General features: G+C 41.1%; 1 protein-coding gene across 2 annotated transcripts in view; it reads right to left on the bottom strand.

Moving 5' to 3' along the window:
- Positions 1–22402, bottom strand: part of SESN1 (sestrin 1) — a gene marked incomplete at both ends in the record, with an annotated part of 72193 nt that extends 49791 nt beyond the window's left edge. For both annotated transcript variants that reach the window (XM_079550453.1, XM_079550454.1), the window contains one exon: positions 22139–22402. In XM_079550453.1, the coding sequence (XP_079406579.1) occupies positions 22139–22402 (264 nt within the window). The remainder of the gene's footprint in view (positions 1–22138) is intronic.
- Positions 22403–27658: the final 5256 nt, after the last annotated feature.

Raw genomic sequence — 27658 nt, 5'->3', positions numbered from 1 at the left:
TTCCACTGTGTTCTATCTAAATTTAAATTTTCTTCACATGCATGTTACACTGTAGAAGCTTTCTGAAGTGCAGTAGTGTACAAAAGTTAACTGGAAATACTGCTCCTTCAAATAAAAATATCCCCATAACTTTATCCTAGCAGTTCTTCTGCATAACTTAAAATAGTGCTTATGAATAGTAAGAATAATTTCCATTTTACATATAAGCAAACTGAGATGAGGCAATAACTCATCTGCCCCCTACCCAATCCCAGAACTTCTTTGCTTCAATTTCACTAAAGAAGGTGCATTTTAGAGAGAAGCGCCAGATTTCTTTGTAAGGAATCTTGAAAAGTCACAGAATCACAGAATGGCCAGGGTTGGAAGGGAGCTCAAGGATGATGAATCTCCAACCCCCTGCCGCATGCAGGGCCACCAACCTCCCCATTTAATGCTAGACCAGGCTGCCCAGGGCCCCATCCAACCTGGCCTTGAACACCTCCAAAAATGGGGCATCCACAGCCTCTCTGGGCAGCCTGTTCCAGCACCTCACCATTCTCACTGTAAAGAATTTCCCCCTGACATACAACCTAAATTTCCCCTCCCTCAACTTAAAGCCATTTCCCCTTGTCCTGCTGTTATCAACCCTTTCAAAGAGTTGATTCCCCTCCTGTTTGTAGGCTCCCTTTAGGTACTGAAAGGCTGCAATGAGGTCACCCCACAGCCTTTGCTCCAGGCTAAACAAGCCCAGCTTCCTCAGCCTGTCTGCATAGGGGAGGTGCTCCAGTCCCCCGATCATCTTTGTGGCTCTTCTCTGGACCCCCTCCAACAGCTCCCTGTCTCCAGCTCCAGCTCTCTTTCTTGTACTGGGGGCTCCAGACCTGGACACAGCACTCCAAATGGGGCCTGACAAGAGCAGAGCAGATAGGGACAATCACCTCCCTGTCCTGCTGGCCACTCCTCTTCTAATGAAAAAGTCAAAGAACTCGAAGAAAACACTCACTTGTCAGCTCCTTGAAAGATCAAAGCTTTATTATATTTCCCTCCACTCTGTGAGACAAACCAATATTGAAAGAATCTTTCAACAGAAGAACACATGAAGTTGGTAAAAGCTTCAGAAGTTAAGACATGATCTTAGAAGTCATCCACCATAACTTTTACTGGCAGACTTTGAAGCTGACAAGTTCATAGTTCCACTGTAAAACTTCTCCACTATGACAATTCAACAACAGAATAAATAACTACATCTCAAGATTAATCTCCTACAGTCAAATCAAAAGTTACTTTATTACAAAACTGGCTGTTTGTACAGCTTATATTACTTCAAAAGTCTCATTTTAGAGTAACTTTTCATCATTAAATCAGTTTAAGGTTGTTAGAAAAAACTTGCACCTTTTACGAAGAATTCTGGGACAGGGATCTTCTATGTTCATCTTCTATGTTCAGATGGACCCAAACTAGAAATCTTGAAGTAGTAATTCTAATGACAATATAATACAATGCTACCACCAGAAAGCACTGGGTAAATAATGCTAAAAAGTACAAGCACCTTGAAAGAGACGTATTAAAGTAACCTACAAGATGTCACAACACACTGGAACAGTGGATGCCCCATCCCTGGATGCATTCAAGTCCAGGCTGGATATGGCTGTAGGCAGCCTGGCCTAGTGGTTGGCAACCCTGCAACATGGCAGGGGGATTGAAATTAGATGATCTTTGAGGTGCTTTTCAAACTAGGCCATTCTATGATTCTATTAAAAACAAACAAACAAAAAATTACTACTTACCTACTTTTGGCTCTTAGTGCTATACCTTAGATTTATGCAGATGATGCAGACTCTTTTGACAGAGTACTACAACTTAGCAACATCAAATTGTTACTGCCCAGAGCCTGAAAGTTTTTTCTTCATTTGTGATTTCAGACAGCTAGATGTTATTTGCCTTATATCCTCACCTCCCTCTATTACGCTGTCACATGTCAGAAGCGCACATTGCTGCAGACCTGCACGCTGCATGATGCAAGTATGTGCTATCAAAAAGGACAGGTACTGATACAGGCTCAGCACAGAGCACATAGACACACCAAGTGACACACATCCTGTCTGTGCAGTCAATACAGAAATCAATAGTTTCATGCTGTAAGCACCAGTGGAACTAAACATAGGTTCTGCATATACAGAACAAACGGCACTATCAGTATAAAAACAGTAAGATGATGGCAAAAGTTGTAAGCAAAACCAGCGAGAACACTGAAAAACATAATGAAAACTCGGGAAGAGGAAGACTCAAGATTTCAAGACTTGCTGGTTGTTAGGCATGAAGTGTAATAATGAAATTGGTCTAGGCAGAGTTTAGACCAAACAATATGCAAATCAGACACCAGGAGATTATCTACTTCAGCCTACAGGGAACACATTGGTACAGAGTAAGTATTTAGAAGGTCATAAGAGCATATCACAAGCTCAGTTAACATGGACAGAATTTACACAAGGCCACAGCCATTAAAAGAAAACCCAACTCAAAACTGTTTTTAACCAAGCACAGAGACATTTACTGAATAGTTGTTACCATTCACATTCCTTTCATTTCCAGATTCTACCAACCTAACATTTGTAGGTTCCACTCTTCACTCATGATAGCTGGCTATTGAGCTGTGAAATGACTGATTGCTAACTGCCAAGTATTCTTTTGTCTTAGCAAGATATATACATATCAGCGCACACACACAACCTACTTTGTTCCAACTGTATACTTTAGCAGCTGACATGAAACTGGTGTGAATGACATGTTTCATTTTTTGGTTATCACAACAACCTAGCACAGAATGAACTCCCCATCATTTGTTAATCAGGCTATTAAGAATCCAAAACAAGTAAAGAAAATCTTGTCTACCAAAACCTGTACACTCCACAGGACACTCTTCATGAAAAGAACACCCAACAACCGGATAAAGATGGATGCATTTCAGGGAACATTTATGATATTACTATTAGCTATACTTTTTCCCCATACTTTTCCAAAGGAAAAAAGCATACTGATGTGAGATGACTCAACAAGTTTCAGAAATATCTTCCTAACTTCCCAAGCTACTGTGTTGATCCCCGTTAGCCAACATACGGTTCTTTCCCACTCCAGAAATGGCAACCAGACTTCATCTCTTACTTCAGCTCCATCTTCTCTGGACACAGCAAGGAGCATACATTACATCTCTGTTCTGAGCACAGCTGGACAGGGCTCTGCCCACTCCAAACCCACATGAAGCAGCAAGCTCCAATACCTCAGTCCTTCTAGAGGCTGGATCTTGTTGCCAGAGTTTCAACTGTTAGATTATCATTAACTCAAAACCTTACTTTATATTTTTTTACTTTGAGATTCTTATTTCATGGAAGTCTAATATCATTTATGCGTGTGTTCTCTCCTTCAGCTTGTAACTTTATATTTTTTAAAAAGTTCATAAACTAGCATTTGGACAATGGAAACATAGGAGCCCAGAGAGCTTGCCACTCTTTTGTAATATTCCTGCTATTCCTGGACTCGCTTTGGTCCTAGCAGAGAACCAACAATCTCAAAGCTTCTATACTAGTCACTCCTTTCCCATTCAGCTGGGTCTGATAAGTCCAAAGGGCCTGGGAAATGTACCATTGTGGGCCTAAGACATTCAAGTCATTGTGGCATAGATTCATTTAAAAACATACAAAATCCAGGATAAAGAGATTCCCAGATTCCCAGCATGGAGAAATCAAACACTAGCTGTGTGGCACATTACACAAGCAAAATCTCGCTACACACAACTCTGCACAAACTACTGCTTCCCCTGGTTCCATATATTCAGTACAATTCACAATAAAGAACTGGACAGTCTGACTCTCCTTTCAAAGAGGCTGATAACTTCACCTTAGAAGGAAAGCTACCTTCTTTGTTTTTCTATGTTTTGTTGCTCATTTCTTCATTTGATTTTTTGAAGATTAAAATTTCAAAAGAGGAGGAGAGGAACTACCCCAAAGGCAGCCTGCTAACCTGACCACAGGTCAAACTTCATTTTAATACTAGCTATTAAAAAAAAAAAAATCTGAAATATTCACACAATTTTGAAGTCCAAGATTTAGATGATAATTGTGGTCCTTTTCAACCCAGGCCATTCTGTGATTCTACGATTTTTAACTCTAGGCTTCTGACACTCATAAGAACTTGTTCAACTACTAACACATACTAAATATTCACCCCAGGAATTGTGTAGCTAATTCATGTCACTTAGCAGGTGTGGGGGATGACGGGAGAGGGCGGAAACTTAGCCTGGTCTCATGGGAAAATTGGGAAAGAAATGACCATGGTCTGCCATCTATAATCTTGTGCCAAGAAACTAAACCAGTAATCGTCTGCAGCTTTATGTTTATGCTTTAAACACTTTATGTTTAGCTTGTTCTAGATCTTCTTCCTTTCCAAAATCTTTTGAGAAAAATATAGGATGATGGAATATATGCCTTAGCATGCAGATGTGCTTTAACATGAAAGGCAAAATATGCATTAATAAAAGCTCTTATCAGAATAAGCTCACACAACTGCAAACAATCAATTCACCACAGCCATGTGAGTTAAATCTTGTCAGTTCAGCCACAGGAACTGGCAGAATATTCCCCCTTAACACATTTTACACAGCAAATCAGACAAGTCAGCTTTACAGATGAGTTACTCAGAACTTCATTAAAACACTGTAGTTTAGTTCACGTGCACTCAAGCAAAGAACCTGTAAATCAGAGAGCCTGAGAAGGAAGGCAAGTATTGCAGCATACCCTGTGAGATCAGTCTCAGAGAAAGACTTGGTTGTTCTTCAGGTTCCAGATTTTCACAGCACTTTTAACGGAACCTCTGGTTCCATACTGCTTGCAGCTATCCACTGTAAACAAGACTCAACTGCACTCAGATCTATGTTCAAACGAAATTCTATTAAACAGAGTTGAAGGACCATGTCACTAAAGAGGCATGTATTTCAACTCCTATTGTTCAGTATAATTAGGGGGGGGGTGAGGAAACAAGAAGGCCTCTGCAGATTTAATATATGCTATTATGTCATCTAGTTGCATGTTTGCTAGAGGCTTACTTCATTTGGCCTGAATATAAACTTGGAAGAACTTCAGGTTCTTTTAATGGTAATGATCTAGTTCATGTATAGTACAGTCAAACAAAAAAGCTTGGCATGAATAAACTTAAACGGCAACAAGAATATACTTTTGTCTTCAAAAAGAATTTGAACTTCACCCTGTATTAAACTCTCTGCAGTGTACAGTACTTGTTGACATGGTTTTGCTCTTCCTCCAAACCTCCCTCCCGGTTCTGTAACTTCACTTCAGCCACTCAGCTGCATTAGTGCAGGTTACATATTGACATCTTGTTGCACCTGGGTTTCAAAAACAAGTTAAAAGTCCACTAAGGAGGAATTATTTCCTTTCCAAGTGCTAAACTGTACAACAGTCATACACAAACAACACTGAAATGCTGAAGCACTGTTCTTTTCTAGATCAGAACATGTTCCTCTATAACATATCTACAAAGATAAAGAGAGAAAACTCAAAGGAAAGGATTCTAGAAACACTCAATTCTGGTTCAAACCTCCACTAAGACCTTCTACAGCCATTCAAGTGTAAGAGAGCAATGAATCTATAGTGCCCTCAAGCGTGAGGGAGTGTGAAGTGGAAGGAGGACAGAAATATTTTAGAAATAGAAAAGCTCTTGAGCCTTTGGAAATAACCTTGGCTGATGGAAAAATGTACTTTCTTGTACCAAAAACAAAACAAAAACAACTGCACCTGTCCTTATAAGTTATAGACTGTCCAAAACAATTTACAAACCTCCACATTTTAACTGTCTTTTCAAATGCTTTTGCACTGGAAGATTCATGTTCATTCTCAGCATAGCAACAAAACAAAGAAGTTACCTGATACAGAAGCCTTAAACAGTATTTAAAAGGAGGAGCATCTTAATAGAGAATCAAATTTTATACTGCAAGTATGTAAACACATAAAATTGGACAAGTTCAGTGCTCCTCTAGACAACAACACTTTCAGTGCCTGGACCTTACAGCACTCTGGTCTATCACCAAGGAATACAAAAATAATATTGCATTTAAGTGAATGTTGTCTGAAGTGCATTACCCTCACTAATATTCACAAAATACTGCAAATCAAGCCAGCAGGGAGCACTGAAGAGAGGAGTGTATCTCTCATAGCGATGGGGCTTTCCGCCCACAGGCATCTATTCAAGAATGCAACCAGAAGCCCAGAGACTGGTTCATTCACCTCAGTGGTCCGGTCATCAGGTTGCTTAAGAAAGACAAGCCAAGTTCAGGTAATTAATCAGCCCAAAGTGATTTCAGCTTCTCCGCCCTAAAACACAAAGTTCAGCTGCTTAATGATGGCAATACTGTCAGCACTTTATTCTGCACTAGGCCTGTTTTACATGCAGTTCTTAAGCTGTTCAATGGCCCAAAAATGAGAGCAAAAGCCAGTACAATACACTCATCTCGGGAGCACAGGCATGTACAAGGCAGGACTTGGAATCACCTCGGGCAGGAAAGGTACTGAACCTCGAGTCCACCCTCTTTGAGAACACTCTCACCACTAAGCTGTTTTTTGGCAGTGGGAGAAGTAGCTGCTTTGTTTTGTGCAAAGCCCATCTGATAGGCCTGCTATAAACATGCTGCAAGAACACCGTGTTCCCTGAGCTCTGAGACGAGATAGAGAGGGAACCATTTAATCTATGGATCCAGGGCGAGTTTGAGCATAGGCGTGAAACTACTGCCCCTTTTCAAAACTGAAACACACACGGGTGAATGGCTGCTGAGGTTCTGCATAAGTGCTTGCTGACTTTACTTGAAGGGCAAGAAGGGTGATGAGCTTTGAAAAACTGAGTTAAAGCACGAACACAAACCTTCAAGAACTTAGCTCCTGTTTTTGGGCTGCTGAGTTCTCTTTCAGTGACTCAGTATACTAAGACCAGGACCTTTGTCCTGTATGATGATAATTCAACCAAACACAAAGTTTCCCATGTTGCTGACCACAGGCGCCACAAACATTAAGACTTCTCACTCCATTTTATAAAAGAAACTATGCGATAAACCCACCAATTTGGAAAAAGCAAAGCACTCTGGTATTTCCTTGCATAAGAACTAAGTGTCCCTAAATTATTTCAACTTTCAGCCTTTAAATTTGTGTTCTATGGCACAGAAAACCTTACTTTCAGCATTATCTCTTCCTAAAACCTGTTGAAAATCCTCACTTCTTTCACTGTTATTGTGAGCTAGATAGTGCAAACAGAGCAAGGACAAAGCAATCAGTGAAAATGAAGAGTCACAGTGATGACATAAACATATATCAAGCGTTTGAATTACTGCTCAAATCATCTTCGGGAGGCTAGGCAACACCCAGAGCTGCAAAAATTTGTCCCGCATTGCATATGGGAACATCCGAAAAATATGGCTGTGTAACTTTCTTCAGCACACATATAATAAAGGAATGGAAACAATTGGAGGAGTATTTAAGTGGCCATTACAAGCTCCTACACTTTTTTTTCTTCTTTATCTAGAAATAATACCTAGTTTCTGATGCACCTAGTGCATCATTACCTAGTGTCCAGGGACACAGCCTGTCGGATCATGGCCATAGCTGGGGCTCAGCTACATAGAGCACCACTCCAGATGGAAGAACATTTGCCATCAAGTCATGTGGCAGGAGGGAAGCCAAAACACTGCGCAACAGCCAAGAAGTGTCACCTTGGAGGGTCACTTTGAGCCCATCTGAGCAAGACCTATGTAATGAAACACAGTCACAAAACAAAATCTAGCTCTTTCCCCTGCCAATGAGAAAGAAATTCTATCTTCCACTATCTTACTTTGTAATAGTGGAAGATCAGGCATTTCAGTAGGGTTTTCTAAAACTCAGACTGGACAGTGCAGAAGTAGTTTTGCATAGCTTGCAACAGATAAAAAAGAACAGCAGAGAGTAGCATGCGACACATGATTTTACAGATAACATAGTTCAGCAGTTTTGTTTTAATATGAGTTAAGCAGTCCCAGAGCATTAAATGTCTGCCTTATCGCCAACTGACTGAAGTTTACTTACTGTTCTGTGATTTTCCAACTAAGAAAATTTTAGCTGCTTATCTTTAATTAAAATTCTTCCTTGTTAGGTTCATAATTTGAGCTAGGAATCTAGATAGTCACAAAAATTCTCTGCCAGTTCTCTTTCCCTCTCTTGCTGGATTCTTTGGAAAAAGGAAACAGACTGATAGCTTTTTTTTTTTTCTCCCCTGGTACCTACATTATTATTTTCTGATTGCATTTGGAAAAGTCTACTCCATGTCCAGCAACAGAAGACACTGCCATATCTTCTGAGAAAACTGATTTTCCCAATCACAACAGTTTCAATGATGAAAACATCGCTGTAGTTGGGTGGGGGGGATATTTTTTTTTCTGGAGGTGTGGAATTTTTGTTTGTTTAAATATGAAGGAAAACATATCTCCTGTATTGAGAAGAGGTTGATACTCTGTATGTGTACACCTTCTTTATTTTCTTTTAAAGATATACTGGTGCAAAGTATGGATCGACTCAAGGGAGAAAATCCAGAAAGTTTCAGCTGAAGATAAATTCCCTATAATACTGAGACGCTGAAAAATCCAGAAATAAAACAGAAGTATGCAACTAATATAAGTGCTCATAACTGCAAGATATGAAGTGCTACAACTACCTGGTTCTCCCACTATCACACATTTTTATTTGTACATAATCTTCTTCCCTTTCCTCAAAAAGGTATCACTCATCATTGCTTTTGTAGCTAGGTAAAGATGAAAGTCAGTTACTATCATATAATTCTTACAAACTTCAGTAAGAAATGACCACAAAAAAAAACAAACAAAAAAAAAAAAAAACAAAAAAAAACACAACCTTAAAAATAGAAAAGCAGATGCCTCTTTCTCAAGGAGCTTTCAATAGCAACTATTCTGTAACCAGAAATAGTACAACAAAATAAGGACAGAAGTTTCATTTTTCGAGAGCTTCACAATAACAGGCCTCAATTCACAATGATGTTGCTTCAAGCCATCAAAAACTGGAAACAAAACAAGACATGAAGACTCCCCCAAGTGTTCCTCCAAATTCATTACATCTATTTGCAGCGAGTGCATCACGTTACATTCATGCAGATTACCTACAAGTTAAAACACAACACATGTAAGAAACAAAAGGATATAGATACCATTCAAAGAAAACAGTTTGTCCCAGTACAGATAGGAATCTGAGCAACTACTGCTCCAGTCTCCAAGAAGAGTGACAAAAGCAAATAGTAGCAGGCTGTCACTTTAAGGCACCTAACTGCTATGAAATCCTTTTTGTGTGGTACTCTGATGCAAAGCACACCATTCGGCAAGAGTTTGCTTAAACTAATTTAAATGTAAGCACTGGCTTGGGTTTATCTATTTACTGCTATGGCAACTAACGCACCTGGTAGCTCATGGTCAGTGAACTAATTTGGTCCTGCAAACACTGCAGCTGCATTCACATGACATTGTATTTAACCTCCTAGGCTCTGCTAAAAGGTTTGACACCACAGAGATAGGGATACTATGCTTCCAGGCTCAATGCAGCATATCCCCTAACTCCTTCCTTTACCAAAACTCAATTCTTTGAACAGATTGTAGCCTTCTGTAAACAATTCCCATTGCAAATGTGAACCAAGGCAGCCAAAGTACTACTGCTATGACAACCAATATTCCAATTTTTATTATAATTATATATATATATAAATAATTATATATATATAAAATAATTCCAATATTCAATCATTTTGAATATTCCAATTCAAAATGAAAATCTTCAGGAAAACAAAACAAAGCATAGAGAGTAGTGTACAACAGCCCTCTAATTAAACTTTTTTTTTTTTTTTAATATCATAAGGGACATCATCTGAATAAAAGAGGAAAAAAATGCTTTGCACTTCTGGTACAAGAAAATACTGACCTATTCCTGTAGCACAACAACAACAAAAATATTTTATATTTAAATTTATTTATTTATTTTAATTTATAAATTTTATATATATTTCCCTGTATATATATATTATTTCCTGTAGCTCAGCTTTAAACAAACAAGCTATATAAACCTATCCTGGTTTTCTGAAGTTATAAATATTTCAGTGTTCTAAAAAAAGCTGCATGGTATTCACATACTGAACATTACGATTGGCAAAATAATTTTATCACATGTCAGACTTAACCAAAACCTTTTTTAAGCTCACCTCATTAATCTTAAAACTATTACAACTACTTGGTTGGGTAAAATCCACAGTCCCACTTCAGAAGGCCTTGGAACCTTCTTCACCACTTAGGCTTTGCTATAAGGCACTTCTGCACTGAGGGAAATCTATTTTGAAACAGCTGAACAGCAGGTATTCTCCTCAAACCCAAGGAAGTTCTAAGGCCTCAGATACTTATTTCACCATCTGACATCCTGTCAACAAATGAGACCTTCCAAACTGACTTAGGCCTCTTATCTGAAATGAGAAAGACCAGGTTTTAAATTCCTGTTCAGTCCAGATTCTACTTACGCTTAAAATGAGATACTCACTCATGCAAGGCAAATGCTCTAAAAAGATAATTACTGTTTAAGAGAAAAACATGCAACTCCTACTGCTTGAGATCTCCTCTGTCTATTCAACCGCCCGCTGCAGTCACTGATCTGAGATAGGCAAAGAACACAGTGAAGGTCACTCTGGCAAATGACTAGTGGCATCTGACCCATTTCATCCAAGGAGTCTTGCTGATGACTTCTGCATGCAAAGAGGAAATAAGAGATGAAAAGTATTACTACTGCAGAATGTCTGCAAGCAGGTCAGACTTCATTACACAAGACAGAGCCAGATGAGCTATGTTAGCAAAGAATGACCTGAGATAAGTCTGTCACAAAGCTGTATCTTTAGCACAAGGTGGTAGACTTCCACAGAAAGAAATTGCTTTGATCCTCCCATGCCAGGATCTCCAATCAAAGGCAGATGTACCACAAATGCAGCTTATGACTGCCAACTGAGACAGGCCAGTTTAAACTGCGGTTAAATGGAGCAGGCACTGAAAAGTCATCTGTCAGCGATGCCTCAATAAGTTTGCAGCATTACCCTGGTTTATCAAGAAAAGGTAAATAGAATACAGAATCACCAAGGTTGGAAAAAAGCATCCAATCCAACTGCCCACCTATCATCAATATTTCCCCACTAAACCATGTCCCTCAGTATGCCTGAACATTTCTTGGACACCTCCAGGGACGGTGACTCCACCACCTCCCCAAGCAGTCCTTCCAATATCCCACCATTCTTTCAGAGAATAATTTGTTCTAATTATTATTATTTTATAATTATATTTTTATAATAAATTAATATAATTAATATAATTATGTATTATAAATTAATGTAATTATTAATATAAATTAATTATATTTTATTATTATTATTTGTTCTAAAAACCTGAACCTGCTCTGGCACAATTTGAGACTACTCCCTCTAGTTCTATCAAAGTACTGATGCATTCAGTCCAGCCAACTCTGAACAGAAAAGTTTCCAAACAATCTTCTTACTGCTGGGAACTGATTTTGGCTACCCTATTCAAAAAGATTTTGCATTTGGGAATTGCAGTGCTCTAGAAACACACAAAATTGTCACAAACTTTGCATTACAGGGTCCTCTGACTCTTTGCATCACAGACCTCTGACTCAAAAGAGGTGGAATGTAGGTACACACAGATTATAGATGCTAAATTAATTTTTGCATTGGAGCACCATGAAGCAGTCACATTTCCCACTGCTCATAAAAGTGAATACCTATCTACTCTCCAAATTCTGAGTGCAGGAGGGATGCACTTTCCCCACATCTGCTTACGAGTGTGAATAGAGAACACTAAAGAGCAGAAAACACACAGAACAGTGTATGCTTCCAATTGGGTACTCACTGAACACTTCAGTGAAAGAAATTAACCACTACTTTCAGCACCTAAAATTTGAAAATATCTTACATCATGCAACACAAAGAAATAGCTTCTACATAAAAAGAGGCAGTATCTATTCCTACTGAAACCGTACTCAAAAACTTGAATTCTTCAACAAAAAGACTTGACACCAAGTAATGCAAAACAACATCTGACCTACCCAATTTAAACATACTTTTCTTCCAACAGATTCCAGAAAACATCCCTTGAGCAGAGCTGCCATTTTCTAAACAGTTAGAAAAGCAGAACGCTAGAAGCCCAGACACCAGTACGGCTTCTGAAAGCCAGACAAAAAACATTTTTGTTTGGCTGCTTTTCCTGTATATTGAAACAGACCAGTAGCAGTAGAAATGTCAGAATTAAACTTTTCTTACAGAACGTGATCTGTGCACAAATTTCTAGGTAAATATAAGCTACTGTTATAAGTTCTGTGTTTAAAAAAAAAAAAAAAAAAAAAAAAAAAAAAAAAAAAACACAAGAAATTAAACTGCAATGGTTCCAGTTCTCTTCTGTATCATGTGGAAAGGGCAAAATGAACATATGTAGGTTGCTCCAAAAGTAATGCCTCCTATTTATTTGCATGGAAAGTACAACAGCTCAAATACCGCGTTAACACTATTTGATAGAGCAAATTCTCACTACAAAAGATAGTTTTTCAATGGAGTTGTCACCATTAGCTATGGACTTCCACCAGCAATGAACAAGAGCCGGCATGTCATGCTTATAATAATCTGCACCACCGTTGCCATCGCCACAGCTGAAACACACCACCCACCACCTCACTGTGCTCACATCCACTGTTTGGTCTCCATCATTGTTCAGCAAGAGTCAGTGAATGTCAGTGGATGTCATTTTTTCCTGCATGGAGGAATTCAGTGACACACCTTTGCTTCATCTGCACTTTCATGTCAGACACCATTTTGTCAGACCGCCTCTCTGCTGCCGTCTGTCACACAGCAACAACACGTAACAAAATATTGGTGGGAAGGTTCAGTTTCTGCCATCAGACCACCAACATCTGCTTCTGATACATAATAAAACAGGAAGCATTATTTTCAGAGCAGCATTGAAAGCATCTCAATCGTGCCCTGATAAGGACTTATCTTTACAGCATGATGAGCTGCAGGAAACATTAAGTGCATGGCAACTGCTAAGTGTTTACTGTTTAACAGTACCAGACATAATTTTGCACTCAGCTGAGAAAAGAAGAAGGTTGGGAAAAGCTTTTTCCTCTCCTCCATCTTTCTTCTACATGGAAATCAATGCAAATCTAAATTAGAACTAAAATTTAAACAAATGTAAGGTCCAAACAAGCAGTTAATCTGAGTGGAATGTGCTGCTGGCAAATGAGCTGCATTTTGCTGCTAGACAATTTGTTGCACCAGAACACCAGAAACAGTGGAGACTCAGCAACAAGCTGCAATGGAAAAATCTTTTGGAAAAGAGGTTCCCCTCCTCCTTCAACAGAAAAAAAGAATATAAAAGGATAGACAAGATGCTTTAGAGCTTTAAGTAAGTTTCCATTCTCAGGTTTGTTCCTGCTTCCAAACAATATATTATTTTGTGTTTACTCTCCAAGAGTTACAGAATCCTTAACTAAAACACTCATTTGAGAAGGAAAACCATTTAAAAACAATCCAACAGCAAGCAAGAACGCCCAAAAGGAGGAAAGGTATAATAATGTCTTTGTTAAACTTGAGTCTCAAAACTTAGGCTCACAGTGCCATGAGAAAAATCTTACTGCTGACTCAAGAAAGAATTTTAAGAAGTAAGGAACAGTTCTAATTCCTAACACATTTTCAGTAAAAATTAAAAATTAAAAAAATAAAAAATAAAAAATCCATCAACATGCTTTCAGAAGCACTGTGCTCTCTTTCACACAGTGCCTACACTGAAAACAAGCTCTTGTAGATGCACAGAAGACTTATATCAGATTACATGACATAATCAGCAGTATGCACTGTCTCTATTTTTAAAATAATACCAGCCCAATGTATTTTGGGGTAATAGTCAGGCACTAGTAAACAGCACTGGATATTCTCCACTCAAAGCAATCTGAAAGAAAAAGTTCAGTTCCTACAGAAAGCTAGGGTAATGAAAATGGTCAATTGCTTACTCAGCTTCAGCAGAAGTAAACTGGTTCACCTTCCCAGCCCAACTTCTGGCAGGGATATAATCCAAGCTTTCCAGAAGAACACAAAGAAAAAAAGTCAAAGTTGTTGGAAACATCAAGAAAGTGGTAAACAACAAAAACCACCACTTAACTTTTTGGATTTAATTCACGTATGTAGGTCCAAGAAGATCTGAAAAAAATTTGAGTTGATTTCTGGAGGGAGCTCTATGTCTTTTTTTTTTTTTTTTTTTTTTTTTTTCCTTTTCATCCTTAAACTGTAAACAACTTACTGGAACATGTGTGACAGCAAATCATATTTTGGGAAGTTTCAACACTTGGTATCCACAGGAAAATATACTCAAGCCTTCATAACTATTTTCTGACCCACAATGGTATATTCAGTACTTTTCCACATGTTTATTTTAAAAAGGTGAAACCCCGACCTGAAACAGAGACAGAGCAGGAGCCAGAATTGTAACCATTTCTTCAATGCTCATTTTGTGGCATTGACAATGAGACTACACAACTTTCTTTTAAACAATCCATTTTAGTCGAATTCAGTGAAAATTTGTTGCTTCTCTTTGCAAAGGAGCCCATACTCTCATTTAATTTTCTCTTAATACTTTGCACATCTTATGTTAATTTCTAAAAATTCCCAAATTCTTAGCATTTTTCACTTTGATCAAACATTTCCTTCAAGACAGATAAAATTTCTCCATATGCAAGTAAAGAAGCATTCAAATGCAAACCAACATCCCAAAATGAAGACAAGTTGTTTACATTTTAGACATGGAAACTCAATTACAAAAATCTTGAAGAGAGATGAGAAATAAGTTGGCTTTTTTGCAACTTAGAGCAGAACCTTTTGCAAAATCACAGTAAAGGTACAAAGGATCACAGCTTCCCATGCATTTGCATAAGGTTATGAAAAGTAACTGAAGATAAAGGCCTAAACTGACACTAGAACACATCAGTGTAGGCTGGAAGAGATTGTTTCCAGTTAGAAGTCTAAAGGCACAGTCAACTTCTGCAGTAACATCTAGAGAGAAAAGCAGAAGCAAAAAATAAGTCTAAAACAGAGTTAGTGTGACTTAACACATGCTAGATCAGAAAAGCAGATGCTCTTACTTAGAGAATGCATTCAAGCTCAATTATTTCTGGTTCTGCAGATCTCTACATACTACCTCACACACAAAAATGTAGGAAACAAAACTTTATTCTCCCCTTTTTGTGTAAGCAAAAAATGCACTCCCTTACTTCACCACTGAGGTTGATTACCTCAGTAGTAAATAAAGACGAAGTGCTTGTGTTCAAGTTTTTCAGTTTAAAGCATTTCAGTTCATTCAGAAAATTAAAACCCATTAAGCCAGCATCAAATGACTGCTTCACTGCACACTTCTGAAAACAACACTTCCAATTTGATGTACTGAAGATCAGAATCTCATAAACCTGTAAGTTTGCAGATTGAGTTATCCCAAACAACTATAAGAAAAAGCTGAGTAAGCAAAGCACATTCCCATGCAAGAAGGAAGGTATACAGCTAGCATGGAAAATTATGGAAGGGCTCCAAATACAACAGAAGAGCATTAGAAGTGACCCAGATACCTCACTTCACATCACTTTGGGAAGCTCTACTGTATTCAAACAACCCTTTATTCCAGCCAAAGACATTCTCAGGGTCAGGCAATTTTGCAGTTGACAAGCTGAACAACAGAAAACTTCCTTAAATCTCTCAACAAGCAAATTAAAGCCTTCAAAAGCAGGCCAGTAGGAGGAAAATCAGAAAAGGCTAACAATCTAAGCATTATTAACAATTCAAGTTCTAAAAAATATGTTCGCACCCCAGCTCAGAACATTCCTTGACAACTCAAGATTAGGGCTTCTCCCTTAACTTCTCTAGGCAGCCTTGCCAGGCACACACGATACAGCCCCACCATCAGAACATGTTTATTATGAGCACTGCCGAGCTACCATTCTTAAAGGCTAGCAGAAGCTGTAAATAAGACTTTTTTAAGTGCATCATATCATGACTTAGTTATTTCTCCCAATATTGAGAAGAGCAAGAACATGTGAATGACAAACAAAGAAAGCCAAGAGACGAATATTTTATAAATTAGCAGTGTGGCAGAGCAACACGTGGCTTTTGAAAGGAGTACCCTGCAACACATAATTAAACCCACTCCACCTCATGTCTGGAAGAAACGGAACTTTTACACTGAAGTGAATTCACAACAACAACAAAAAATGTTTTCACTTACTTTACATAGGAGTCCTCTGGGAAACAGAAACCCATATGGGTATTTGCATTATGCAAGAAAACCAGTCAGCTTCCAGATGGATCATATCCATCACCAACAGTTAGGAAGCTATAAATTTATAGCCTTGAACAGTTGATAAATTTTGTCTGAGACACCTTTCTACAGCAAATGTCCAACAGCAAACATCACAGGGAAACATCACTGTCATGCAGTAGGACAGTCAAATAGAGCAGACAAACTCCACCACTGAGTAGATCTGCCTAACTCTTCTCAGCTATAGATTTTCAAGTTGACTAAGGAGTTATTTCAGGAAGACTGAGGACAAAATTACACAGCCATTTACCAAAGACCCCAGATCTTTTGTCTGCTTTTGGTATCAAGTTAGCTTATCCTAACAGCCATCAGGATAAGCCATGTGAAAACAAGAAACATAGTTGAGTTTCCAAGAATACATCACAGAACTCAGTGATGGCACACAAAGCAAAGAGACAGCAAATTCTTATGAAAAAAGTCTAGCAGTGAAACATAAATGTAACACCCCTTTTGTCCTTTATGGACGTACAAAAGGCAAAAATCACCTTCCCTCCTGGCAGAGGCTTCCTTTGTCCCACACACATAGAGGAGTAGGGGGCAGGACACCCGCCCTAGCTGTGACTAGACAGCTCACCATCTTTCTCAAAGCTTACTTCATCCAAATTCATACAAATATTTTGCCTAGATTTGGAAAGGGAAGAGCACTCTCATTCATACCCTCTGCCATGCAAGCCTGTGTCATGGCATGAGAGGGTACTTAACTGGCTGCTGCTATGTCTCATCTCCATACAACCCCCTGTATAAACAGTGTGACTGCTACACTCATTCTCTAAAGCAGCAGACCAAAAAAAACCCAGCCAACGTACCTGAAGTCCTTCTAAAGCCACCCTCTGCTTTTCACTAAGAAACAGAGGATCCAGGCCACAAGTACTAGCACTACACATCTGGTAAGTATGATCTTGGAGAACCAAGGGAAAGCCCTTAAAGGATCCCCCAGCATTCACAAGCACAGAGAGGTTGGAAGTAAAAACCACCCAGTTAGTAATATTCTCCCCTTCCAGGGAGATAACAAATCAACATATCACTTCCAACTGATGCTTAAGAACAGTCTGGACAAGTTCTAGAGATGAATGCGATTCTTCTGCCTTGACAAGCTGTGCTATTGCTTTAGTTCCTTAATTCTTACTGTTTTTTCCCCCCCAGAATGTCTAACCCATGCCTTGCTGAACTTCAGATCACCATCTTCTTTGCTGCAGATTCTTCAGCCCCTTCCACCCACCGTTTGTCTGGGAATGTACTACTTCAGCCTCCTGTTCAGCTGACTGTATCACCAATTCCTTCAACCTTTCTTCACAAAAATAAAAGAAAAAAAAACAAGATCTAGAAGATACACTACAGCTCCCCCCTCCAATATTAGCATCACTTTAAATTCCATGGCTGCTTTCCAGCGTTCTCACCCTCCCTGTCAACTTGTAATCTTCAGTCAAACACACACACACACACATCTTTGTTCAGTGAGGTGGTGCAGGGCAGAACCTGCCCAAACCACACCGAGCACTTGCTACCTGACCTTGCTCTCCTTCTGAGGATGGTTTTCCAGCTAGCTTCATTTGTTGTACAGTATTTACTAGATCATAATTCTCCAGCTTGTGAATGATAATACTGCATGAATATTGAGGACTTCGGTGTATCAGCATATTAACGCTATAAACTCTCAGCACCACAAGGCCAGCTATTCCATCACAGAAGTAGTAAAAACTCTAGATTTAAAATAATTTATCCTGGTTAATAGTATTTTGTTGCACAACATTTTTCATCACTACTCTGATACTTTTTCTTCACAGATAAATTAGGACCCACCCATTCCTACCTCATCTAACCCCACTGAGTTCCTCCTGGAGAGCTACACGCTGTTACTCTTCTCCAGCCTATTCCTCCTCTCTGCTGTCAGGTCTGAGATTCCTTCAGCTACATTTTTCTTAAAACACCTAGGAATGAATGCTATTATGTCCTAACAGTCTGAAACAAAATCCATTGCTTATCTAAGCAATCTGCAGTCTTTCCCCTAATCTAGGCCAAGCACTGTTTACCATTTTGTCCTGGCTATTAACTACACTGGCTGGATTAACCATTTCAGAGAACATTTCAATCACCTCAGCATCATCTTTTAATCCACTAATCTGTGGATCTTTTCATTCTTACTTTATTCTAATACCCCTTTTAGCTGCACCTCACAGTGTGTGAGCAAAAAGAGGACAGCCAAATACTTCCTATTACACTTCATGGACATCCTCAGCAATTTGTGGTTTCCCATTTTCTGTATTTCTTATGTTTGATGTCAATGAAGCGGTCACTGGAGAGCAATGTCCTTTCTCATTACTAATATGCCCCTTCAATGGAAGTGCTTAGTGCAATAAGGTTACTTCTCAAAGAGGTTGAGACCAGTTTTACACACCAAATTCTGAATTTTAGCAATCATGCATCGATACCTTCTATCACTTTTCAACCCCCATGCTGGTATGCAGACATCTGGTGGAACAAGCCACTATTCTGCAGGAGCAACATGCTATAAATAGATGCAAAATACTGTATATGCAGGAAGTCATCAAAAACCTGTGATATATCTGGGGGTTTATTTCAAAAACCAAGTATTTTTAAATATAAAAGCACTTAAAGTCAAGCTTTTTAGTTGGTTAAAACACTGCAATTGAAATAAGTTGAAATTACTTTAGAAGTTGGGTAGAAGTGACTTTATCAGCTTTATATCATGAATAAATGCAAGAACATCTGAATTAGAAAAATGGGGGCCAACATGCTGCTACTTTCCCCTCCCCGGATGCACTCAAGGCCAGGCTGGATGGGGCTTTGATCAACCTGGTCTAAAGAGAGGTGAGTGTTGGAATGAGGTGATTTAAAGGTCTCATCCAGTCAAAACCATTCTATGATTCATTCTGATTCTATTTTCTTGGCAATAATTCTTGCAAAAACAACTTGTCTCATCAGAATGAGTAATTAGTTGCATTCTCTTACACTAAAAACCTGTCGCTGTATATGCACGCAGTTAGGCAGCACCTATACTAAAGAACTCACCACGCTCCATACAAGCCAGAGAAATAGGATTTAGTTTTAAGCAATTATTAATCTCCTATAGCGTCTAATAGAAACAATGCTACTATCAGAAACAAGGAAGAAAGCTGCACACTTAAGATTCCACCGTACTTCAGAGTGATTTTTCTCCAGAAAAAAAAAAACAAAAACAAAACCTTAACAAAGGCAGACTCAGAGGATGCCAAACCAGGATCCTAAAAAGGAATCATGCTGACACAATCTGCTGCCAAGCCTGCAGCTCACCCTAGCCACATGCTATATCCCACCAGCCTTGCTCCAGACAGAAATCCACACAAAGACGAGCAGCATAGCTGCTCATAGATAAATATTTAGTGGTTACCCCAACAGGCGAGAAGGCCCTAGCCCCAGAACGAAATATGGCACAAGGCTACATGGAAAATTCAGATCTCCAACTTCCTCACTGATCTATCCTAGATGCGGGGCAGACGGATGAAGAAAGCAAAATTCCCAAGTCTGCATTTCAACAAATCCAGTTTGGGCTCAGACTACAAGCCTGACACAGAGCGTCCCACGTGAGGAGGGCAGCACTGGTTCACAGGAGAACCTTTGGGTTCAAAGTTGCCTCATCCTGTCCTGGGCTCTTTGTCCTTTGTAACTTGGTACAGAATTGGCTGTAGGCAGCAAAGTGATACGTACCATTGTGGACTTATGTTTTTAGTATCCCAACACAGAGCGGTTACATAATTCAACTGATTCCTCACACTTCTGAACACGATTGCACATTCATAATTTTATTAAGCTATTCAACCTTTAGAATCAGCACTGAAAGTTCTATGGGGTAATTACATTTAATTTAATAGTTCCCTTATCTGATATCCTCATTGAAGGGATTTGAATAAAATTCCTCTGAAGCCAACAGAAAGCCATTTTGCAGACCCACAGTAGTCTGCAGCATCCAAAATGGAATATGTGCACTGGATTACTTCCTCCACAAATGCAGATTCGAAGAGTAAAATAAACATTTACATTTCAGAGTTCAGTCTCAAGAACTAGAGTCTGCCACTCTGTAATCATATCTAATTCTTCTTTTAGATCTCCTAAGAAGAAGAATTACAATAGCAGCTTCTGAAGACTTAAAGCAATGCTGTACTTGATTTCCTTAAACTTCTAGAAAACCTTCACTGCAACTTGTATACATGCAATTAGTTTTGTATTCATGTACTTATTTTGACAGCCATAAGACTTGGACTTATGCTCGCTTTATGGAGAAGCAGTGGACTTGATTGTTTACTGGAACTGTTTGGCCCATCTAAACAAGCCAGAAAGAAGTTTCTAATCAAGACTTGTAGTTAAACATGCCAAGAACTTGACACTGATACAACTGAAATAGAGACATCAAATCACATAGTCTGACCTCCAAAATTTAGGATATAGATAGTCATGTTTTCAGCCTTTGATTAGACTGATAAATGGTGCCTAATAAAAGCAGGTCTTCCTTTTGCAGTCTGTTCCAGTGTCTCATACTGTCCTCACTGGGAATGGGCCACCGTTCTTCCCATTTGAATCTTTAACAGGGAAGACACTGATGAAAAGGCACCAGACAGAGCTTCCAACTTAATAAATAAGGTTTTATCATGGGTTTCTGTTATTGTTGTTTGCTTTTAAGAGAAGCATTATAAATGCCAAGTCTTTCCCATACATATGACACACACGTATTTGCAGCTCTTACTGGTCAATTTGCCTTGAGAAAATGCCCCATACAGCCTAAACTGCATAAGTTCAAGTTTCCTTTATTGTATAGCACACTAGTGAGAAGCTCCGCAACTTAAAACAGAGCCTATCACCCTGAGTAATCCAAAGCCAGAATTGCTTTGAACCATTTCAAAGTAGGACAGAGCAAACCACAGAACTACATACAAGTTCATTCAAAAATAAAGAGAAATAAATAAACATTTCTCTTCCCTAAATTCCCCTATATTTAGTCTGTTAATGTTCAGGGAGAAAAAGCACAATAGTGGGAATCGGGGAGCTAACTCCAGGCACGGCTGTATGCATGCACTCTGAGCAAAAGAAACACCTTAATTTCCTCTTCCTACTCTGTAGTATTTTTAGCAGTACTGCTGCGCTCCTTTGATGGAAGCCTCAGCTTCAGGACTTTTGCAAAAAAACCTGGTGAGGTGAGCAAGAGAATTGCAGCGTCAGTAACTATAATTAAGCTGTAACAGGAGAAGAGTACAAAGTAACACTTCTATTTGTTAGCTCAGGCGGTTACTGGGTAAATCTCGCATTGGCTGGACTATCTCCGAGCTGGACAGGAGTTTGAATCTCACTGATTCCAATGGAGGGAGAAAAAAAAAAAAAGAAATGAAAAAAGAAAAAAAAAGAAAAGAAAGAATTTTGACAGGCTCTGTTTAAATAGCATTGAAGGCGACACAGCTATTAAAAGCTCAGAAACCTCCCACATTGATATACAATTTTAATTGGTAACCACGTTCGTGGTTATCCCCTAGTTCCTCCTGAGTTTGCACGAAACAACCCGGCACTACCGAGCAACGCAGACCCGAAGCAGAGCACTAAAGCTGTCAGTTCAGCCCTTCTCCCGGCCGCCCCCACCCAGCACTCACCCCTCAGAGCTCAGAGGTCGTCCCCCCCCCCCCCCTCGCCCACCTGCACGCTGCTCAGAATGGCCTCGCTCCTCTCCCTCACGTCGCGGAAGGGACAGCGCTTGGACAGCATCAGGAGGCGGACCAGCGCCTCGCTCAACCCGTCCCGGGCGGCGGCAGCGGGCAGCCCGCCGGCAGCGCGCCCGGGAGCGACGCTCTGGCTGCGGCGGAGCACGGCTTGCCCGACGTTGTCCAGCGCGGCGGCGCGGGTGGCGGCGTCGCGGCTGCAGAGCCCGTCCCAGCGCAGCTCGCCCTCCCGCTCCTCCATGGGGCCGGGGCGCGGCGCCTCCTCGCCGCCGCCTCAGCAGCCCCGGCGCGGCCGCCCCATGGCGGAGCCGCGCGGCCGCGGACAGCCGGCCCGCCCCCCCGAGAAAACGAGCCCAGAGCCGGTAGCCCACGCCGCATGAGGGGAGGGCGGGCGCTACCTCAGCCCCGCCGACCGCGAGCCCAGTCGCTGGGGCTTCGCCTCAGCCGGCGGGGAGCGGGGCGGCCACCGCCCCGCGGTGCCGGCGGCTCCTCCTCCCCGCCCCGGGCATGGAGAAGAGGGGAGGGTACGGTCCCAGCCCTGCCTTTCCCCCCAGGCCCCAGCGCAGGGCGGCCCCCTCAGCCCGCCCCACCGTGCTCAAGCAGGGCCGGGCCGCCCAGCCAGCCCCCACCTTCGGAGAACCCCTCGCCCACGGGCGGCCCCGCCCCCGAAATCGGGGAGGGCGTGATGGACGTCCCTACCAGCCAATCGCCTTCCAGCGCTCCCAGCCAGCGGACCGATGGAGGCGAGGAGCGGCAGAGCCACCAGGGAGGGCTGGGATGCGTAGTCCGGCTGCGGGGCGGCCCCGCGGCGGTGAGCGAGGCGGAACTACGCGTCCCAGGAGGTAGCGCGACGCCCGGTGGGGCGGGAGCGGCTGGGGCTGGATGGAGCCCGGCCCGCAGCGGGGTGTTGGTGAGAGCCGGTAAGGGAGAAGTCAGTGCTGAACAAGGGTCTTTTCTTACCTTTGTTTTGGTTTATTTTTCCTGTCACCTCAGGTTTTTCAAAAAAGAGACTTGCCAACAGTAAAATAATTAAAAGAGCTCTGGCGGTAGGATTTACTAAAGAAACGTGCATTGGCAAAACGCTTATCAAATGGGCTCCTCGGGCAGAGCCTTTGGTGTAGCCTGAGTGAGTGTATCAGCACAAGGGAGGAGAAACAGCCCTTGCAAATGAAGTACAGTGACCTTCTAAACTTGACCGTAAAATGAAAACAGTCCCTGGGATATTCCCATCGAGCAGCCACTATGCAGGGCTGTTATCCAGGCCCAGTGCCGAGTCGGCTAGTTCTGCTGATCCCTGGCATGCAGGCTCCTTCCTTCCTTTCTGCAGGAAACAAGCATTTTGGGGGAGATTCGAGTTCCATTTCAGCCAAGTCAGCTCCCTGCTCTGAGCCAGCCCCGGCATGGTGCTGGGGCTGACAGAGAGGGGGAAGAGTGCAGGCCAGGGCAGGGCGAAGTCAGCATGATGTGACCTGTGTGACCTGGCACAGTTATTTCATACTTCTCACAATTCAAATCCCAAACTCAAAGCTGCAGTTGAGCACAGAATCAGCCACCTGCACACCACAAAGGGACTGAGGGATCCAGAGGCTCCAGGAGCCATGCTTGGGCTGCTCACAGCTACCAGCCACCAGCAGCTCCTTCACTGACAGTCTGACTTCTTCAGCTGGCATTCCTTTCACCCTGGCACAACTTCTCCACAGCTTGCAAAAGCAGCATCATTCTGTCACTACCTGCAGCTCTCAAGGTAGACCAATCTCCTTTTTTCCTTTTCCTCCTACAAAAGCCTTCTGCAGCGAGGCTGCTGCCATTGCTCATAGTGTGTGCAGGCCTGGGCTGTTCCACACAGCTGCTTCCTCTAGGCCTTTGGCACCTATGTGAACAAAATATCTACCAAAGTCATCGCTACCTGTTATAAACATCAGTCTTTGCTTCTCTGAGCACTCGGGGCCTCCACCCATCATAACTGGTGGTTTCAATGAAAATAACACAGCCAGTGCCTTTTAAGTTTTCTTTTTTTTCTTCTTCTTCTTTTTTTTTTTTTTTTTAATTAGCTCCCACTTCAGCTTCCTGTCCTGTTCTGTTGCCACTCGTTATGGTCTCCCAGCTTTCCTGTGCACAGGCATGTCACGAATGCTTGCTTTATTTCCATCTAGATCTTGATCTGCAGAGGTTGGATATGTGTCGTTTTTCCCATGGTAAGCTTGTACTTGCTAGATGTCTCAGACAATGCCTACATACATCAGAGATCAATAAGGCAAAATAAAATCAAAGCTGAAGCGTTGCTGTCAGATGTTAGTACAGCTCATATTCCCACACTGAGTGCTAAGATTGATTGAAAGTCACTGCACTGCCTTTTATCTTTTAGAAGTTGTTTTTTCCACTGACTGCAAATGAACTCTGGCTACAGGAAACAGATTGTGAAACTGGCTCCAAGGCCTAAACTTCAAATTTCAGCTCTTTGTTTGATAGACTTTAATGTAGCGCTTTGGTAATGGAGATGAAGGTGGCTTTATTTTTTCCAGACCAAATCTCTGTGGTTTTCCGATACTGGGTCAAGCTTCTGTATTCACTGCAAGACACTGTGGAAATCAAGGTCAAAGGCTATAAGCAGAATTAATCAGAGCCTGAAGTTAGGGGAATGTGTTTGTTTGATTCGTGTGTTCGCTGGCTGAGGTTAATATGCTTGTTTTTGATCCCTAAAGAACGGATAAGAGAAAGGCAGAATTATGAAGGAAACAATCTGGCAACTCATCCAGAATTAGAGCATTTGAGTTTTTAAAATGATAAGCTGAAGTAAAATTTGTGGCTGTTTTAAATCTTGGTATTTCCTTCCTTGATTGTTTATCAACTTCCCTCTATTTTAATTACACAGACTTTTATAGCTATATGCAAATTATATCCAACTGCAGAATTAGAAAAAGTTCTGAATTTTATTTTATTTACTTTTTTTCTTACCAGTTTCTGCATGTCACAAAAATCACAAAATATGTCACTTTGCTGCAATGTCTGTTTATTCAAGAAATAGTACTATTAACACAGTAAAACCTGTGCAATTCAGAGAGAACTGCTTTTTAAATTAGATTCTTTCAAATGCTTTCCTTTACATCCATGTTCACTGAGGCTTCTTTAACTCTGACTAGTAAATACTTAATATGGGATCTCTCTGTTCTACAAGTCCTGTTTACTAGAGAGGCACCACAAGACCAGGGGGTACTCTGGCACCATCTTTGTGGTGAGGCCCAAGCTACTTCTTGGCAAGCTGGCCTCGCTGATGAAACAATGTATGACGTGGAAGAAAATGTGGCCTCATTCTACTTCTGAGCAGTGCTTGTAGATCTACAGTGTGTTCTGGCCCGATGTGTGTTGCGCTGGAACCAAACTCTGCCAGCCTGCACAGTGGTCAGCAGTACAGCAGGGGTGGGGAAGCGAGCCATCACTTCTTAGGTGTCCAGATCCTCTTGGTAGAAAGACTGTGCTGAAGCCTGTCTTGCTTTAAGAGTTTGGCTCTCATTAACCAGAACTACAGACCATGCAAAGTCATCTTGTATTTTGTCAACTTGCTGACTGTTTGCCATGTAACCATATGAATGCAGCCTGAAAGACTGAGGGTTAGACTTCAGAACTAGAAATTCTGCTCCAACTAACTCCTTTAGTCTGTTTTTGGATAGAAATGTCCAGATTTGCACCAAGCTGTGTATCGTGATACCTATCTGCTCTTTGTGCCCACTTGTGGTCTGGGTAGTAGGTAGAGCAGCTCTGAGCGAGGTCCCACTGCAAAGTTCTCTGAGCCCAGCAGACTCACTCCAGTAAGGTCAGGTTCTTTTGTCAATAGCCACTGCTAGTTTTGGTGTCCATTTGCATTTGGCAGAATACTCACCTTCAGTGTGACAACACAGTGATGAGAGATGCAGCTTTCAGTTCAGGGGGATTTATGTCAACACCTAGTAGCTCCCGGGAGAGTGTCCTAGGTGTTCAGAAGGATTGCAAGTGGAAGGGAAATGTTTATCCCCTCATCACTTGAAATTGTGTCCCTGTCAGAGAAAATGGCAAACATGTGGCACTGGTGTAGAAGAGAAGGAAGGGGGTAGAGGGGAGGGAGTGTGGTGTTGTAGCCATAGGTGCTGACCTAGGAGAGGAGATCCCTGGTGGTTGTTCCCAGGCCAGTTCTGATGTTTTATCCAGGGACTGTTTACTATAAGGATGCAAAAATAAACCCAGGATTCTCTTCCAGTAGAGGAGAGAGATGCATCCTTGTTTTACTTTGTCTTTTGCGTCAGCTGCCTTCTCCTTGCCCTATACTCTTCTGTGCTTGTCTGAACAGGGTCATAACTTCAAACGAAAAGGTGGTGACTCCCTGCTTCCTTCCTGCTCTTCCTCTTCCTAGTCTACCATGGTGGTCAGGGATGTGATATGAATGCTTCCCAGGAAAGCCATTAAACTCCCACTTCCTGGCCAGTGCTCTAACTGCTGGGCGACAGCATAGAGAAGTTGGACACTGCTTCCTCCAGCTATGCTTTAAAAGAAAATGAATGCTGCTTACTGGGAATTTTTTATTTGCTGACAGCCAAATAGGACTTTCAAACACCTTTGGGCTGTGCAGTTACACAGACTTTGGTATTTTCCAGGAATAACACAAAGAAAAATGCTCTGGCTAGCAGCCATTTGAAATGAAGACACAGACCAGAGAAGCTACAGGGACTCTTTATTCATTGTTTTAAAGACCAGATTTTGGCACTCACCACTAGAAGAGGGCTCCAAATTCTGAGTCCCAAGAGGAAAAAGGTGCCAAGCACCAGGGTGTGACTTCACACACATCCATGTTCATAGCATTTCCTTGCAATAGCTCTTATGAGCTCCCCTGCTGAGTATACTGCTTGTTTTGGCCTTAAAACTGCACCTTCTTTACATGAAGGGAGTGTAAGCCAGTCATAACCAAATACAGGATTCAGCCCTGAGGCTGAAAGGCTGAGACATCTATCCTATATCAGTCCTATCCCTTTGTGATTTACTAAGGTCATGTAGGACACCAGGAATTTATCATGTCCATAGAGATCCACAATTGCATTCTAAGTTGTGTTGCAGCCAGAAATTACATCAGGTGAAAAGAAAGGAAATTTCCCTTAATTTATAGTCAGTTTATATGTGCAACATTGTGCAGGATTTCGGAGCATCGTACTCAGATTTTTCCTGAATCACTGAAGTGATGGAAATTGAAAAATATGGATTATGTGACACAAGTGTCCTGCTGGATTTCTCTGAATGTTGTAAGTTTTCCCAGACAACTCAGGACAGAAGTAGTTACACACCATTTTTGCTTTTCTGGGTACTTACTATGCCATTCTATATGCAAACTCTATTTTACATTGATACTTAGGATATTATATCTACTCAGGGTGCACAACGTGGATTTATAGTATGAGTTTCTATGCATATCCTAAATCATATAAGTAGATAATGTCATTTGAAATTGATCTTAAGCGTAATAGATCTCAGAAAG

Source organism: Tetrao urogallus, assembly GCF_951394365.1.
Source record: "Tetrao urogallus genome assembly, chromosome: 2".
In the NCBI taxonomy this organism is placed as follows: Eukaryota; Metazoa; Chordata; class Aves; order Galliformes; family Phasianidae; genus Tetrao; species Tetrao urogallus.
Note: the sequence above shows the minus strand (reverse complement) of the source record. Positions and strands in the feature narration are given on the sequence as shown.